General features: G+C 27.8%; 2 protein-coding genes across 2 annotated transcripts; one reads left to right on the forward strand and one right to left on the reverse strand.

Moving 5' to 3' along the window:
• Positions 1 to 9,939: 9,939 nt before the first annotated feature.
• On the reverse strand, positions 9,940 to 10,278 carry J3458_013239 (uncharacterized protein; the record flags this gene model as incomplete). Its single annotated transcript, XM_007816244.2, has 1 exon — positions 9,940 to 10,278. One exon carries the CDS (start codon positions 10,276 to 10,278, stop codon positions 9,940 to 9,942), a length of 339 nt encoding a protein of 112 aa, XP_007814435.2.
• Positions 10,279 to 11,961: 1,683 nt separating this feature from the next.
• Positions 11,962 to 12,547, forward strand: J3458_013240 (uncharacterized protein; the record flags this gene model as incomplete). Its single annotated transcript, XM_066120322.1, has 2 exons — positions 11,962 to 12,176; positions 12,241 to 12,547. The coding sequence occupies 2 exons, from the start codon at positions 11,962 to 11,964 to the stop codon at positions 12,545 to 12,547; spliced, it is 522 nt and encodes a 173-aa protein (XP_065974609.1).
• Positions 12,548 to 20,037: the final 7,490 nt, after the last annotated feature.

The following is a 20,037-nucleotide window of genomic DNA, read 5'->3' on the forward strand; positions in this document are numbered from 1 at the left end:
AAAATAAAAAAGTTAAGTAAGAAATATAAAATCTATTATAATATAGGAAATAATATATATAAAAAGAAAGTATAAAATATTATTTATATGAAAAACTTTAAGGTATTTAAATATTTTATTTAGAACTTTAATATATTTCTTATAACTTTAATATTTAATATTTTATATTTAAGTTATAGGGTAATACTATAAATAATATTATTTTATAAGATATTTATATATAAATAATAGAAATTTTTAAATTTATTATATTTAAAATATTTTACTTATAATAATAATATAAAATAATACTTGCTTACTTAATATAATTCTCTTATAATTCCCTTTTATTTTATTTTTATTTTATTTTTATTAGTTTTTTAATCCCTATTTTTAGCTTATCTAAGCTAGCTAATCCCTGCTTACTAATACTAATATTAGTAAGTAAATTTAGCTCTATTTTAGCTTATTAATTATATTAGCTAATAATAGCTTATAAATTAATTAACACTATACATTACACTAATTTTTAAAATGTAATATAGTGTAGTAAAACTACACTACATTACACTATACTAAAACTCACTAAAAACTATAAAACTACACTACTTTTAATGCTCTAAATATAAGGACTTAACTTATAAGAATAAAAGATAGAATACGCTTTTAGTAAAGTTTATTAAGAAGTTTTTAAACTTTAACCTCTATTTAAAGGTAATTATAAAATAAGAGATATTTTATTTTATTAGAGAAAAGGGAGAGTTATTAATAGCTTATATTTAAAGAGTAAAGAACTTAATAATAAAGGTAAAGATAAACGTAAGATAAATATTACTTATTAACTTTATTACTTATTTAATAAATAAAGAAATAAACGCTTAGCTTTAAGAGTAAGTATTAGATAAGTTATTTACTTTAAATAAGTAAATATAAGAGATAACTATTAAAGGTTTATTAATAGTAAATCTTAAGATTATTCTTTATAATTATCGCTTATTTACCTTAAAAAAGATTATAAGATAATATAAGAAATTAACCCTAATAATAAGTATAAACCTAATTCGCGTATTAATAAACTATTAAATAAAATAAGAAAAATAATAGCTTAAATAGTAAGTAAAAAGGGATAAGAAAATATTTAAACTTATTAAGTAATTAAAAGTATTTAAGGTTTAAATAAACCTAGAATTATTAAGACTATATAAATAATATAAAAGGCTTAGCTATTATACTTTAAACTTAAATAAGTAAATAAAAGGTAATTACGTAAACTCTTTTTACGTTAATAATAATTTCCTAAGAAATAAGGCTTTAATATTATTAGCTCTCCCTCTTAAAAATAACGTATAAAGAGACTTAGATTATTTTTAGTGTTTCTCTTATAAAAAGTAAAGATATATAGGATATAGTTATAAAAATAAGGATAAATGCTTACCTGAAAAGTTTAAAGAGAGACGAGAATTATAATAATAAAATACTTAATAAATAAGAAGAGATAAATACTAGAAGCTAAATATAAAACTATAATTAAACTACGTAAAAGATTTAAAATAAAGGTATTAAGAGATAATTCTACTATTAAAATATACGCTTAAAGAACTAATAATACTATAGCTATTTTAACATTATATAATTAATTTATAAAGTTATAAATCCCCTTAAATAAAGGAGATAAACGAAAGAATAAAGAGTGTAAACGCGGCTACGAAAAATAAGAGTAAAGCTAAGAAGGTTTTTAATTCTTAAAAACTATTAAATAAGGTAATAAAATTATCTTAGAAACCTAAAGTTTATTTTAATAACTAAACTTAAAAGAGAATAGAGGAACTTTTAGATTTTAAAATGCTAGAGAAATAGGCTTTAATAAATATAAGCTTATTTTAACCTTTATAGTTAATACTATTATTATAAAAAATAATATTAAATAAATTTAAGAGGTTAAGGCTAATAATATAATTACACTTAAAAAAACTAGGTAAGGCTTCTTATAAGCTAGAGCTAGGTTTATTACCTTAAATAATTCTATTACTATCTATTTTAGTTTTAATTATTATACTTTCTATTAAGGTATCTTTACCTATAAAGAAAATATAAATAAAGAAAGCGCTTTCTTTTAAACGTAGGTTAAAACTAAAAAAGATTAGAGTAATAAAGAAATACTAGGTTCTAGCTTTTAATCTAGGAAAATAAATAAGAGATATTAGGTTTAATATTAGTATTCTATAACTTCTTTAACTAGCTTTTATCTTATAATAGTAAATAATACACTTAATATAGTATTATAAGAAGCTTAGAGTAACTTAGCTAAGGCTATTATAAATAGCCTTATTACACCCTTCTAAGATATTATTACACTAGAATATCTATTTAAAGCACTAGTAATATTAAGCTATTTTAATTTTATAGCTTATAATAACGTAGCTAAGCTAAAGGGGTAAGTTATATTAATACTAGGATATATTATTACCTATTTAAAAGGGTATTAGTGTTATGGGCTCGAGCTAGCAGCTCGGGCCTAGGCCGGACCCAATGCGGAGGCAGCTCGGACCTAACCCGGATAATCTACGAGCTAGGTAGGGATATAAAGGGGGGTAAGAAGGGGGAAACCTTTCTTTCTCTTTCTCTTTCTTCTTAAGTTTATTCTTACTTTCTAAAGACGTATACTTATAGTAGTATAGTATAGCTAGTCCTTAATAATTAGTTTAGTTTTATTCTAGTAAATAAAGAATTAAGTGTAAAACTAATAAGTTATCGTTTTATAATAAAGTATAATCTTTTATTAGTATAATTAAAGGGAAAGAAATCTATTTATATAGTAAATAATATAAAACACTTTATTATAGCTTATATTTATATTAATATAATAGTAGAAGGAATTCTAGTATTAGTAAAGTTCTATATTATAAAAGCTTAATAGAATTAAAAAGTGATTTTAAAGAAGACTTAACTACGTTAAATATATGTAGTAGAGTATTATATAAAAGAGAAATTAATTATTATTAGAGTAAGAGATTAAACTTAAATAATATTACTTTACTTATATTTAAATATATTTATTGAAATATATTTAAAGTAATTATTAATAAGAATAAACCTTAATAAGAACGTGGAGTTTAATTATAAGATTATTAAAGAAGTAAAGAAGATTCTTAAAGAATTAAATAAAGAAGTTTATAAACGTGTAAAGAAAATAAAGTTAAGAAACTTAAAGTTAAAAAAATAACTACTATAAGTAATTATACTAGTAATTATTCGCGGGAATTACTTAAACTTAGTAATTATAAATTAAACGCGAATTAATTGAAATTAAACTTAATATAAAGACTATTAAAATAGAATATTACTTAATATAACTTAAATAGCTTTTATAATTCCTATAATTAAATAATAAAGACTAAATAGTTATAATCTATAAACGAGATAAAGTTATAAGCTTTAATTCTTTAAGACTTAAACCCTTATAAGTTATTATTAAATAATAATTAGGTAAAAATAAAATTAGCTTTATATTACCCTTAAATTTATACTATAAAACCTATTAATATTACCTAAAATATTACTTAAAGATAAGTAACTTAACGTTTAATTATATAAAATTAAAGACTATTTAATACTAGAGTTTATTATTACTTAAATACCTATAAAATAAAGAATAAATAGACTATAACTTCTTTATAATTAAATAAGGTAAAACTACCTTATAATAATTTCTTAGAAAAAGAATATTATAACTTTAATAATAATAAAACTAAAAAGAATTATATAATAACTTAAATAACGCTAATTAAATTAAAATAAAAGGAGAATAAGAATAATAAGAGAGGCTTAAATAAACCTTATAATAATAAGAGAATATTATTAGATTTACTAGATATATTTATAAATATTCTAAGTGTAAGAGAGTTAAATAAACTAATTAAAGACACGTTATAATATTTAAGTTAGTAGATTTATATAAAAAACCTAAAAATTAAGGGGAATCTCTTATTAAAGTAAAATCCCTATATAAATCTAATATTATTATTTTTAGGGAAAGGTAAATGGGATAGCTCTTCTTATTCTTTAACCTTAAACGAATTTCATAGTGAAAAGCTAAATTAATTAACGGTAAAATACACTTAAATATAGCGAAGCTTTAATTTATATAGGAAATATAAAATCTAAGATCTATCTCTTAGAAAATAAAAAACCTTATATAAATACGAATTTCTTAGACTTATTAAAAGGTATTAAGTTTAATAGCCTTTATTCTAGGGATTTAAAGAAATTTATTATAGCTTATAACCCTAACTTTAATTTAAATATAATAGAATATAGCTAGGCTTTAATTTATATAAAAATCTAGAATTTAAGGTTTATCTCTTTAAAAAGTAAAAACCCTATATAAATAGTAAAAATCTTTAGTTATCTTTAAAAGTAAAAGCTAGAACTCTTTATTTTAAAGGCTTACCTTTAAATATAATATATTATTTAAATTAAAACGATTTATTACCACGCTTTTATTTTAATTACTTAAAATATATACGAATATAAAGTAAATCTCTTATATTATTAATACCTTAAAGAAATAGTTTATACTAGGTATTATTATAGAAAGTATTATTTAAAAGTTATTACTCTTACAACCTTAAAGTTATAAAGAAGCATAAAAACTAAGCGCTAATTAATACTTTAAAGAAAGGTAAGGTAAATATAAATACGCTAGAACGTAACCTTACCTTACTTTATATAAGAAAATTAAATGTAAAGGACTACCCCTTATAATTTTAAAATTTATATATAAATTATTTATTAATTATATAGCCTTACGAAACCGTGGTTTTATAGTTTAAGAATTTCTATATTACACTTAAAAATCTAATAAAAGATAATAATTAATATCTTATAATTATAAGGCTATATTACACTTATAAAGATTATTTTATTATTAATATTAAAGGTATTTATATAATAAACTTATTATAATATTATATTCCTTTAATTTTTAGGGTACTTCTTAAAAAGCGTAAATAATATTAGTATAATAGCTTATATTAAGAATTTTCACGTAAAGTTTTTCCCGTTATAAAGTAAGCTAAAATTATTTAAAGAGAGAACTTTTCTTAGGTTATATTAATCTTATTTATAGATAAGCTAAGCTTAAAGAAATTCTAGGTAGTATATAATTATCGTAATATTAATAGTAAAACTATTAAACTTAAATATCTTTATTATAATATAAAAGTAAATTTAAACTTAATATATTATAAGCGCTTTATTATTTTCTTTTAAGCTAATATCTTAAATAGGTTTTAAGCTATTAAGATTAACCTAATAGATAAATATAAGATAGCTTTTACTAGGCTAAACGAAATGTTTTAATATAATAATATACCTTAAAGCTTAATAAAATTACTAGCTATTTACGTTAAATTTAAGGATATAACGTTTAAACACTTATTCTTTAAAGATAAAACGAAATTAAAGTTAATTTTAAGGTATATAAAAGATATTTACACTTTATTTTTCATTTACGTTAATAATTATCACTTAAAATTAAAAACGTAGGAGAAACTACTTTAACTTTCTATAAAAGAGGTATTTTTTAAGAGTAATATAAGCTTTTATTAAGCTTAATAGATATAAGATAAAGCTTTTCGCTTTAAGCGTAAATTATATAAGTTATTTCTTAAAGAAAGAAAGGATTTAATTAGTATATAAATATAAAAACTAATTTACCTTAATAGTAGAATATTTTTAATAGAGATTACTATAATTATAAAATGAAATTCTAATACTTATTTATTTAACTTTATTTTTAAGAAAGTTTATTTTAAGCTAAGTTAATTTAATTTTTACTATTAAAGAAGTGTTTTTTTATAAAGTTCTAAAAACTATAAAGATAAAAAGGGAATTAAGATAATATTAAAAGGTTTTTAAAGATAACTTAACTTAAATATTAAAGGCTTAAAACGCGCTCTTAAAAATCTATAATAGTATTTAAATAAATGTAATATTTAAAGCGCAGTTTAAGGTCTTAATTTTATATAGTAATAAACGCCTTAAATATAAGTATAAAAGAAGTCTTATTTTAAATAAAAAATACTAAACCTAACACTCTAATATTAAATAATAACTTCTTAAAGGTTAAAATTATTATATAGCTTTTTTATAAGCTAATAAATACGAAAAAAAAATATACTATACCTAAGAAAAAGATATATATAATTATAGTAGAATTAAAGGAAATATAATAATTAGTAAAGAGGTTTACTATTCCCTTTAAAGGTATATACGAATTATAAAGGTATTATTAACTTAATAGTAAATCTAGTAAAAGTATATAAGAAAGTAGCTTAATAGATTAATATATTATAGGAAGTTAAACGTAAAATATATTTATTAAGCTAATACTATAAAGATTATAAAGATTACTAATAGAATATTAAGAATACTAAATAGCCTAAGATTAAAACCTCTATTAATAAAGAGAAGAATAAGAGTAAAAGTTACTTTTATAATAATAGATTAATTAATTTAAATTTTAATAAACGTAAATATTAAAGAATTAATTCTACTTAAAGAAAGCCCTTTAAATAAAGATATAATATAAGAATTAACACGTAAACTTAAAAGATAATTTAAATTATAGTAGTATAAAGAGGTATTAACTATTATTATTTATAAATATTAAACTATTTCTATTAAATAAAGAAAACTTATTAGGTATTACTCTTTAAAATATAAAATTATTAGTTAAATACTCTATTATTTAAAGTAAAATAAATCTCTAATAAAATACACTCTTATAAAGAATATACTAATAAGAATCTAGTAAGCTTATAATACTTTAAAATATTTTAAGCTAGAAATTACTATATAAAAACTATAGGGGAGATTCTTTTAGCTAAATTAATTAAAAGACGTAAAAACCTATTATTATTCTTATCTAATATACTAATAAACTAAAAGACGCTTATTAAAAGCTAATTCTAAGACAGTTATTATTTTAAAACTATAGAACTTAATAGCTATAAATTATTTAAGTTTTATTACACTTATAGCTTAAAATAAAGACGCTTATATATTAGTAATAATAGATTATATTACTTAATTTATTATAGCTTAGTCCTATAATAAAGCTATTAAAAGCGTAATTACTAAGACTTAAAATAAGTATTAAGAATTAATTATAAAATAGCTAAGAAAAATCTATTATAATAATAGATTTTACCTTAAGAATTTAAACTTAAAAGTAATATCTTAAAAATATAAAACGAAGATTACGTTTAAACTAGTATTTTATTTATTTATTATAAAACTTATTAAATAAAATATACGCTTAATTAAAAACCAATTAATAAAGTAGGTTATAAAGAGAGAAGATATATTATTAGAATTATAGAATTAAATATTATTAACTATTATAATAAACCGTTAATAATAGATATATATTTACTATAAGAGCTAGTCTAGTATTAGTAATATTAGAATTTAAATTATACTTATAATATAAGAGAGTAAAAGACCTAGTTTTAAATAAAGAAATATTATTAAAGAAAGAGTTAATATAAGAAACTAATCTAATATAAATTAATCTCTAGAAGAAGAGAAAAGAATATATTTACACTTAAAAAACTAAAGCTATTATTAATAAAAGCTTACTGAAATATTCTATAATTATTTCGCGTAAATAATTTAATCTAAGAGAAATTAAATAAGAAGAATAAACTAAAAGAAAAGTTTTATAAGATATAAGAAAATCTTTTATAAGTAATTATAATAGTATCTTTAATATCCTATAAAATTAAATTAATAAAGAGAGATTTATTATAAAAAGTTCATGTAAATAACTTAAAATAATTTATCTTATAATTAAAATAATTAAAGCTATTAAGGTTTAATTACTAGAATTTAATTAATTAAAACCTAAGATAAGTAAAGCTTAAAGGGAGTAATATATAATAGATTTTAAAAGAGAGCTTAATATAGTATTAGGGTTAATACTAGTTTTCCTCTCTCTTAGCCTATTATAAAGAAAAGTAAATTAAGTTACGTTACATAGGAAAATAAGAGGTAATATTACTAGGAACACTTTAGGTAGAAATAAGGAAGAAGAATAGTAATTAATATAACTTATGCCCTAAATTATTATACACACCGGAGTGGTAGCCCGTTTTAGCGGGCCGCATCTTCTATAATTAGCTGAGTATTTTACACGACTCATGCTCAACTATGCTTAAAATAAAAGGTCCAGGCTTTTATTAATACACATGCTAGCGTCTTCCTTAAGGAATGTCTGTTGCTAGCCACGGCCCGACCTGTTAATCGGTGGATTCGACGGGCAAGTTGTTGGATCCAGCGGAGTCGTGAAACGCGCAAGAAAACAAGTAAAATGTAAATGACGCAAATATAATTGATTTGTTAATGAATCTGTCCCTTTTCTTGCTGAATCTGGCCTTTTCCACGTGGGGTTTATTCTATTATATGTAGGGTGTAAAAGGTCTACGGGTACCCGTGTGAGTTACTTACTCGTGAGCTTTAAATAGGTATAGGTAAAAAAAAAAGACTTAAATAAATTTATAAGAGAAAGAGAGATACTTATAATTATTTATTAAGAATATTAAGTGTTTTTAAGTACTTAAATAAGACTTATATAACTTACTTTATACTTTGAACTTAAGACTTATTATAAATATAATTAAATATTAAAGGGTTAACGTTAATTATTATAATTATTATAATTAATTATTATAATTAATTTAAGAAATTAATTTATATTATTATATTATATTATTATACGTTTTATAGGTATTTATAAGGTACTTATCTTTATATTAAATTACTTATAATATACCTAAACCACTTATATAATAAAACGAGTAACCTATAAATAACCTAAGAAAAACTTAAATACCTATAGGTGCCCACGAGTACCCGTTTTTACACTCTAGTTGTGTGATTTATTAACCCTAGTTGGGTATTCACAATATTAGGGGTGTTAGAAAAAAAACTCAAATAGACTAGATTAAAGAACTTGACTTCAAGCAAGTGCCGCGCGAGCTTAGAGTATCATATGCTTATTATAAAGCTACCAAGACCAGTAAGTAAACCTACCTTACTGTCCTTATTTCTGGCTTAATACACACTTATACCTGATCAGTCTATTAATTCCTTGCTATACCAACCGCCAAGAGCAGCGACAGTTCCCGCCCGTATGGAGGGGAGAACAGTGCTTCCTGGGTCTTGTCTGTATTTCACGAACTGGCAAGACATCATGCCATACTAATGGCTAATTCTAAGCATAGCCTCCGCCGCTGCGGTTGCTGTCTTAGGACCCGAACTTTCCTTTCAGTCTTGGGAACAATTTCTCCGCGGTCCCGTATACCTGTTTTCCCATTATCATCGTCCATGGGGAATTTGTCAATGAATTTGGTGAACTTCTGGCTAAATGGGGCTGTGGCGTGTGGAAAGTCGCTGCCGAATAGAAGATGCCCTTCCTTCGCGAATCCCAGAATCAGCGGGAGCATTTCATTGCTTCCCGCAAGTGCGAGGTCAAAGTAGAAGCTTTTTGTTACAAGGAAAAGGCCCAACAGATCGTGAAGCCCAATAAAGGGGCCTCACCGACAAAGGACTTATTCGTTACACAGAGAGATCACGAGAGCTATGGGGCGTAATAGGCATGGGCCGTTCCTTTCATGTATATAAGACGGTCTCACCTTGCCTTAAGGCTTGAGGGAACCAAGGACCTTTGACACCATACAAGATTGTCATTGAACTGAGCCCCTTCGCTTCAAGCCCTTGAATACAAGCCCTTGTTACACTTTTTGCCTGGCTATATGATGTCCTCGGCGCTCATTGCGCCCCCAAACTCAGGGAGCTCTATCATACTAGCCCGCGTGATCAACGCCGCCAGCGTACCACCGCCGTGAGACAATATGATCTTGACATTGGGGAACTGCTGCGGGCGTCGTTTGAGAATCAAGTCCATGGCCGTGCGTCCCGTCTCGTGCGGCCAATCGAAGGCAGGCATCGGCAGTGTGTCGTCACAAAAACCGAGTCCTTGTGATTGATGGGATGGACGAACACGACAGCCTTACGGCGGCTGAGTTCCTCCCAATCGGGCACATACTCTGGGTGGCCCAAGTAACCCCCCGGGGTGGCATAACTGGCAAACAAGGTCGCACCGTCGGCGTGCAGGGTATCGAAAGTATAGCGAAGCTCGCGAAGCACAAGGTCGGTACGCTCGAGAGAGGGGACCGTCGCAAAGAACCCGTTGGAAGGGTTCCGGTCACGAAGCGAAGCGCTGTACTCCTTCATGGCTCGCGCGACTTTGGCGCTCTCCTCTGGATCGGGGATGAAGGCAACACCTGGCGTGCTAACGGAGAACAATTAAAGAATGCACACCCATGGACTTGCTGAAGGCCTCGTCGCTCGAGATACTCCAGTCAGGGACTTTCATCTCCTTCAGTCCCTCGTCCACACCTTTAAACACAGATATTAGTCAAGTCGTCAGATATTAGGGCGTTGGCAGGGAACAAACCGCGAAGCTAAGGAGGCATACCATGATAATAGACATCAAGCTTTAGGGATAGCGAACATGTTGAAGGGTGTGACTGTCTTGGTGAGTTATGGAAGTAGGGAGAAACTGTGAGGTTATAAGTTTTTGGGTCGCCGAAGAGACTCGAGAGGTCAATTGATTGATCTGTCTCCTGGCTCTTGTGGGACAAGTCATTGGCAATGACATGATGCAAATTCGGTTTATATACTTCTCCGTAGATACCCTTATCGACCTTGACGTTTACAGTTGTGCCCCAAGGCTCTGTCTCACTTCACCGGCAACTTCTGCAAGCAGGCACTGGGCGCTAGTGAAAGCTGGGAACAACCCGATCGGCAGCTGTGAGGTTTCGCGGCGCATTCCGATCTGCCCATGCATGAATGAACTGCCGGAGTGACCAGGTCCATCGGTGACGTCGCTGACCGCGCAATCTTCCGAGCCTCAGGTGTATGCCGAGGCATCGACTGGAGCGCTTCATTTTTCCTGGTAGTCTGCGGCATGGTACAGGACAATGAGCATGGTCCTCAGCCATCTAAGCGCCGCAGGGTTCGCGAATCATGCAAGATATGCAGAGCCAAGAAGACTCAGTGCGATGGCCAGCGTCCGGTCTATTCCCCATGCGCGGCAAAGGGTGCTGCGTGTAAATACGATGATATTACCGTCCCAGTATCATTCAACACATGGGCGGATATTGAGGCCCGCTTGCAGCATCTAGAGCATCAATCTACAGTGACCTCGACGCATGTGCCAAATTCACCAGCTGTGTATGTTCTTCCTCATCACCTCTCCATGAAGACTGTCCACGTAGCAACTCGACTTACTCAACCAGACGGTCCATGCCAGCCGGCGCCGCATCCCCTCTGGCAAAGTCCGCGCAACACAGCAGAAGACCAAGGCCGAGAAAATAACTCGACATTTGCAGACAATCCAACGACGCAGTTTCTTTCCAACATGACACAACTAACCAACCTCCAATCAACTTCATCTCTGGATCAGGCGTCAATCCGGCCCAGCAGCGGCGCGTAGCTTGTCGAGACAGACACCTCGTCAATGGTGATCCCTAAAAGAGCTACCGCAGACGACTTAATTGACTGCTATGAGCGATTTGTATACCCCCTTTTTCCTATTCTACATGTTCCCAGTTTTAGAACAAGCTACATGTGCCTTTGGGAACCAGGGAGGCCGAGCTCGTTTGAGACCTTGGCCACAGAAGCGACCTTTTATGCAACGCTCAATATCGTCTTTTGCTTTGGGTTGCATCAACAACTCCAACGTCGAGCCGCATCTGAATGGATAGGTTATTGTCAAGTCTATTCGGATGGAAGACCCTAACTAAACTCGACGCCAAAGTCCCACTTCCCAGTGTCATTGATGATGAGTATCTTCTGGAAGACGGAGAGGGCGTCCAGCCAACCGCCACACCTTCACTCCTTAACTCCTTCATCATGACTATCAAGATAGTCGAAGGATTACATCAAGCTCCAGACATCAATGACGGTTATTTTGCCCGTGCGCTTTGTTTACCTGAACTTACTCAAGTCTTGCAGCTGAAGGAGGAGCTCGGCCAAATCGAAGCTCACCTGGTATATGGAAACCACGAAAAGCAAAGTACACGCCGTGGTCGAGCATTAAGCCCGCAGGCAGTGACAGTCAAAATCAGGTTGACACTGACTTTCGCTCCTTTCAGCTAATCAACGAGGATTCAGCATCTAACACGCGCACAGAATCCTTCACACCCGCCTCATCCTCCTCCGGCCCAACATGTTGGCCACGGCTCGTCGAAGAATTCTGGCACCAACGTTTCATCCGCCTCCATCGCGTACTGAAGCCACCCCGGGCATCGAGGTGTCAACTATATGTGTCCAAGCAGCGCTGTTGGCGATTGAAACACTTGACGAAAATCTGCAGTTGTGTTGCCGAATTTTCAGCTCGATCGCAGTATATGTGACACTGTCTGCTGCAACGGTCATTATTGCTTCCACTCTAGTGCCTGAACTAGGAGTCGGTCTGGAGGACGGTGCCGGCTCTTAAGGGCAGGCCGTGGCGCATGCCTTTCAAGTGCTAGACGAGCATCGGTGGCAAAAAGAAGGGGCATCCAAGGCCAGGGCCCAACTGGGAAAATTCCTGGAAACGGTGAATAAGGAGAAAGGCCGCAAAAGTGGAGGTAAGCTACATCCTGCCGTGGTCCGGTTCGGAACCCTATCGTGTTAAAAGAAGATTCCGATAGCCATTAATATGTGTAGTTATTACGTTAACAGCTATGGAAGCAGATTAAATAGTGGAATTATCCTTGGGATTAAAGCTATTTAGGTACGGAAAACAGGCCCTTATTTATAGATATTAAGGTTATTTAATAGGTTACTTAAAAAGTAATTAATTTAAGAGGTTCTATAATATTTAACTATTAAAGATTTAGCTTTAATAGGGTGGTAGTGTAAGCCTTCTTTTAAGGCTTTTTATATAATTAAAAAGTAATTATTTAAGGCGTTTTAGGGCTTATTAGAGTCCCTAATAAATAGTAGCTATTTTCTATTAAAAGAGGCCTTTAACGTTAATATACCCCTATAAATTAGGCTAATAGCTAGCTATTAAAGCTATTAATAGCTATTAAGGTAAGCTAAATTAATTAATTTAAGCTCTTTTAATAATACTAATAATATTAATAAGCTTTAATTACTTAATAAAGCGGTTAAATTATTAGCTTATTAGAATTTTTATTAATTTATTAGCTAGATTATTAGCGCTTTAAACGAATTTAATATTAAAGGTCTCTTATTAATAAGCTTATTAAATTTAGCTATTATAAATATTAATATAATAAAGAGTAATCTTAAGCCTTAAAAGATTACTATTAATAAGTTAAATTATCTGTAAATTATTACATTATATTATAAGCTTTAAACGATTTAATTATAGGTTTAGCTATTAAAAAAGCTTAAATATTATAATAGTCTCTTTAATTATATATATAAAAGCTAATAATTTAGCTTTAGTAAATAATATTATAATTATATCTTACTTACTAGCTATCTAATTAATAGGTCTGTTAAATAATCGAATTATTAAGCCTTATAATAACTTTTAAGTTTATTAGTCGTTTATAAAGGTAATATTAGAAGCTATTTAAAGCTTTAAGTTATTAGGATTTTCATTGAATTTAATTACTAGGTATCGCGTTAAATACAGGTATTTAATAACTTAATTAGTAACCTATTAGTGGATTTTTAACGGATTAAAGAGAAATTTAGCTAGCTTAGCTATTAGTTTAGCTATATTAGGTCTTTTAATAACCGTAATATAATTAATGGAGCTAATTATTTACTAATATTAATAAATTTAATTAATAGTTATAATACTTAAATGAGATTTTAATTAATTTCTAGGTATTAGACTTTCTTTAAAGCTATCTCTCTTAGAAATATTAAATTTCGTAGCTAGTTTTTTAATATAAGAATCTTAATATAGCTAAAGCTTATAAGTAGCTTTATCTTAAAGGATTTAAATACCTAGAAACTATTATAGCTCGCTAAGATTCTTTATATTATAAGTTAATTTAAGCTTTTAAATTATTTATTTAGTAGCTTTAAAAGCTACCTAATAGTATAAGAAAACGATATTATTAACGTAAAAAAAGACCGTTAATATTAAGCTATTAAAGATATAAGGGTCTTTTAGGTAAGGTATTAGACCTAATAGCTTAAAGGTCTTACTAAGGGACTATTACTATAATAAGGCTAACCTTTATAGCTTATATAAGGCTTATAGTAGCCTTATTATTTAACCGAGCCTTTTAAAGCCTTTAGGAAATTTAACGTAAACTTCTTTATTAATTAGGCTATTTATAAAGGCGTTTACCACGTTAAACTACCTAGCTTTAAGGTTAAATTTAACTATAATAGCTATTAGGGTTTAAAATAACCTTTTAGCTAAGGTTATAGCGTAAGTCTTTTTATTATTAGGTAGTTAAAGGTTACCTTATACGTATAAATAGGCCTTAAATTTATTAATAAATTCATATTTATTATATTTAAATTTAAACACTTAAATTAATAGTAATAAGTAATATAACCGTTTTATTTAATTAAGTTAAATAGGTTAAAAGGTCTCTTAGTTAATTAGGGTATTATATTCTACTTAAGTAGCCTTTTTAAATTTAAGCTTATAAGAGTACTTTTATAGCTTTTTCTAATATTAAGGTTTAGGTAATAGGCTTCTTTTATATAGCCTTTTAAGCTATTTGATTAAAAAGCTACTATAAAAGCTACTAAGAGCTCTATTAGAAATTTATTATAACTATTAAGGTCTTTTATCTTAGTTAAAAGGCTCTAATAAAGCTAGTATTAAAAGGTTTTAATAAGAGCTACTTATATTAGATTTAAGGTCTTTAAAAATATTAGATTTAAATAATTAACTTTCTTTTTAATTAACTTAAAGGCTTTAAGTACTAACTTTAATAATAAATTATATCTTATTAGTATTATTATTATTATTAAACTTAATATAGATTAAAAATTTAAGCTATTATAGCTTCTTTAATTAAATTTAATAAATTTAACCTTAATAAAAGGTTTTTTTATTAAAGGTTATATCTTTAACCTATTTAACTTTTAATTTTAATGGAATTTATATACGAAAGATATTAGTTAAGTTATATCTAATAGGATAGCTAATTTTTACGTGGGGTATTATTTTAAGAGCTCGTTTTTAAATGCCTTAAAGGGCTTTCTAGGTTATTAAATAAGCCCTATAATTATACGCGACTTAAATATATGATATTAGGCCTATTTAAATAACTTATATCGCGATTATTTAATTAAAGCTACTATTAAAGCTATTAGAAGAGCGTCTTTTAGTTTAAGCCTTATTATAGTAATAGATTATAAAGGTAAGTAATAGCTTTCTAGATTTTAAGCTATAATTTAATAGAAAGGTTAGCTACTAGCTATATTATATAAGCTTTTATCCTTAAAATACCCTTAAACCTTTTAATAGAGCTATTTTAAGCGAGTGTATACGGTAATATAAGCTTATTAATAATGCCTTTATAGTTAATCTAGGCCTTATAAGCGGTTTAAAGGCTTTTATCGTTATCTTAATAGATTTAATAAATACTTAGTTTATATTACCTTTAAATTTAAGTCTTAAATAATTAAAGAGCTAATAATAGGGTATTTTAAGTGGTATTTTTAAGCTTAAAGACCATTAAAAGGCCTAAGAATTTATCTTTAACTACTAGAGCTATTAATTTATTATTATAGCTAGGCTTAAATTAAAAGATATTAATGTAAATCCTTTAAAAGGGTCTTAAACTCGTTATTTATAGGCTTTTATAAAAGATAACCCTTTTAGCCTTAACCTTAAAATAGGCTTTATAATTAATTTATATAAAGCCTTAAATCTTTAACCTAATAGTCTATTAAACTAAATATTTAAGGCTATTTACGTTTAAGTAGCCTAGCTATTAGTGTTAAAGGTTAGTAAAGGCTATTTTTTAGGGTTAAGGTTACGTTAAATTAAATTAAAAGCTTTTAATTTAATAAATTTCATTAAATTTAGTAATAAGCTACTTAAAGTAACGCCTTATATAAAAGATAACCTTATTATTCTTTAATATAACTCTTATAATTAGGTTTTAATTATAGCTCTTTTTTAAAAAGCTATTTAATAAGGCTATATTTATATAAAAGGTTAAAATAAAAGCTACTTACTCTAGCTAAAAGAGCTCTATTTATATTCGTAGAGAGACCTTTTTATAGCCTTTAATTTAAAGCTTAATATCGCTTATAAAGGCTTCTTTAAGCTATTAAAGAACTTAATAGTTAGTAAATTAATTAAGGTTATTATAAATATATATATTTAACCTAGAATCTAGAATAAAAGAGTCTCTTAAAGGGTAAATATTCTTATAGATTAACTAGATAGATAACGCGGTTACTTACTTCACGTAATTTAACTTATACTTTTATTAGTTATAGCCTTTTTCATTAATTTAAGCGTTTTTAGCGTTTTTAGCGTTTTTAGGCCCTTTAAGCTACCCTTATTTTTTGATCTTTTAGGCCCTCTAATATCTAGACCTTTATAGGCTTTATTATTCATTGATTTTCTAGGCTTTTAATGCTCGTAGAAAGCGTTTATAAGCTTCTTTAATTAATACTTATAAAAAGCATTTATAAGCAGAGCATTAACAAGAAAACTACATTTTCATTTTTTCAAAAAGCTTAAATAATTAATAATAAATCTAATAAAATACTTAGATTATAATAATAAATACATAAAATAGCTAATATTATAACCAATCAGCTTATTTAAAAGAGTGGGTCCTTCCAGCTTATTATAAGCTTAAAAACTAGATTATGTAATTTTTTAAAAATACACTACACTACACTACACTACAAAAACTATAAAATGTAGTTTTTAAAGTTTTAAGCTTATAATAGTATATAAGAACCCACTTTTTTTTAAATTAGCTTATAATATAGAATTTATACTAGTTATTCGTAAGACTTATAATTTTATAAGTATTTTATTAGATTTAATATAATTTTTTATATTTGAAACTACAAAAACTACAAAACTATAAAACTACACTACTTCTAATGCTCTGTTTATAAGCTTCTTTAATTTAATGCTATTAAGGCCTAGATTACTCTAGCGCTCGTAAGAGGCCTTTATCTTATAAAGGATCTTATTAATAAGGGCCTTTATTTTAAAGAATACCTTATTATTATTATTAAAGTTAGCTTAAAAACGTAATACCTTTTATTTTTAGGTTTTTCTATTACTTTTAATTAACTTAATTAAAAGCTTACTAATAGGCTTAATTAACTTTTACCTTAATAAACTGAGTTTAATAGCTTCTATTAAATTTAAGCTTTAATTTTAGCGTTAGGCTTTTATATTAGATCTTTAAGAGGCTTATTTAAGTATAAATACTTATAATAATAGTATTTCTAATTATAAAGGCACTTTAAAGCTATCTTTAACCTTTTTTATTAATTATTTCTAGGTTAGCTAAGTGCTTATAATATATTTAGGGTCTTTAATAATAATAGACTTTCTTAGAAGGTAAAGAATAAAAAACTACTTTTACCTTTTATAACCTTTTAACGCTAGTAATACTATTTATATAAGTTACTAATTTAAAAGCCGTCTAAAATCTTATTTATTTAACCTTTCTTATTAAGATTTAAGAGGTTTAAGATATAATTATTCTAGTAGCTTAAAAATATAAGGCTAATTAAAGCTATTATAGCTATAAAATCTAGGGTTAATTAAAGCCCTTTTATATTAGGCAGGTTAATTTAATAAGCTTTTACTAGTACCTTCTATTAGCTCATAATTTAAGCTTTAATTTTCATACGATTAGCGCTCTTTAATATTAATTTATATTTTAATAGAACCTCTCTTTTATATTCCTATAATATAAGTTATAGCTAGGCTTATAGTAGCTTTAATTATCTTAAAACGCTATCTTTAATAGCTATTATATTATAATAACTATTAATAGTCTTTATAATAAATTACTAAGTAATTAAAAGAGCCTTTTAATACCTTTAATAGGCTTAAATATTAATCTAATAGTTATTTATAAGGAATTTAAGCCTCTTAAATTAAACCTTATTAAGGTTTATAATTGTTATAGCCTTAGGGTTAATATTACTAGATTAGGGTTTTTTTAAAGAGATAATAGCTATCTTATTAGGCTATTAAGGGTTAATTAAATATTAAATGCCCTAATTAATAGCGTACTTTTTAACGATAAAAATCCTATTAAAACTAGCTTTTTAAACCTATTAGGGTTATTAATAAAGAACCTGTAATATTTATAACTAGGTTAATTAAGTCTTTTTATTAAAGACCTTAAAGGTATTATAATTTAACGTTAAAATATCTTAAATTTAGTGGTAAACTAGGCTTATAACTATTACGTTAATAGCTATAAAAGTAGATTAAATAGTGGAATTATTCTTAGAATTAAAGCTATTTAAGTACGAAAAATAGGCCCTTATTTATAGATATTAAGGTCATTTAATAGATCACTTAAAAAGTAATTAATTTAAGGGGTTTTATAGTATTTAGCCTATTAAAGGTTTAGCTTTAATAGAGTGGTAACGCGAGCCTTCTTTTAAGGCTTTTCAGTACAATTAAAAAGCAGCTATTTAAGGCGTTTTAGGGCTTATTGGGGTCCCCGATAAATAGCAGCCATTTTCCATTGAAAGGGGCCTTTGGCGTTGATAGTAGTGAATTACGACTTTGGTGCCAGTTTTAATCAGAGTGCCACGAATGTGTCATTTAGAAGGGAAGGTGCTTTTAACGATTTGACGAAATGGACTTTAGCAACCCTCTCTGGAATTTCCAGCTCGGGGATATTATCTAGGGTTATACTCTTGCGGCTTTTGTTCGTGGATTACTTTCAAAGGACGGCAGTGCCGGTTCATGCCATCTAATTCTCTACTCCACACTAATGCAACCATGCTTGTCTAATAACTGCCCTTGATGAAGGAGAGAGCTACTAGTTTTGAGACGGTATGCCCACGCGCCACAACAGTCTAGCTGCGGAGGTCGAGTTCGAAGTGGTTGCTTGACTTGTGCCCCGGAAGGGTCTAGTATAATAAAATTAGACTATGCTGCAACAACTTTGTGAGACTAGAGGGGGCATGCGTTTATAAGCCTTAACAAAGTCAACGCCACCATGTCAAGTGGAAGTTGTTGAGCGAATGACTAGCGGCAGGCAAAAGCTTCGTCAGATTTGGAAGGGCCGCTCGGCTGCTTAGCGCTAGTAATTGGAGGAGCTTCTCGATCCCAAAAGCTTAGGCGCCTACTGTTACACGGTTGGGACTTAATAAAGCCTAACGCCAATATAGGACCTATAGGCTTACCTAAACTAAATATATAACGCACTTACCACCCCTAGTATCTCTATTTCTTTCATGTATATATAATAATTACCACGCTCTTTATTTCTCTTAGAAAACTAAGAACCTTTAATACTATATTAGATTATCTTTAAATTAAGCTTTTACTTTAAGCTCTTATAATTAAGCTCTTATTATAAATAATCTAGTACTCTTAAAGAAAACCTTTTTCCCTAGATATATAATCTACTTTATAATACCTTAACTTTCTTATACTATTATTACTTAACCCTATAAATAAAGCTTTATAAGAGCTCTCTTAATAATACTAAGAAGAACTCTTAAAGGAGAAAGAGACCTTAAGCGAGAAAGAATTCTTAGATAAGAACGTTACTTTTAGTTAAAATAATAAGAAGAAGAAAGATAATAATAAGAAAGAAGACTCTTTATTACCCCCTTAAAGTATTATAATAGCCCTTTATACCTTACCTTATATAACTCAAAGGTTTTAGTTAAGTAAGAACCTATTAATATTTAATTAAGGGTTTTACTACTTCTTTAATTATTTATTAAAAGCCTTTCCTATTAATACTCTTATTAATAATTAAAAACTTAGCTCTATTACTAGTAATAATAAGAAAAACTTAAAGTAAAGAGAATATTACC

The sequence above is a fragment of the Metarhizium acridum genome (genome assembly GCF_019434415.1).
Source record: "Metarhizium acridum strain ARSEF 324 chromosome Unknown scaffold_276, whole genome shotgun sequence".
NCBI classification, from domain to species: Eukaryota; Fungi; Ascomycota; class Sordariomycetes; order Hypocreales; family Clavicipitaceae; genus Metarhizium; species Metarhizium acridum.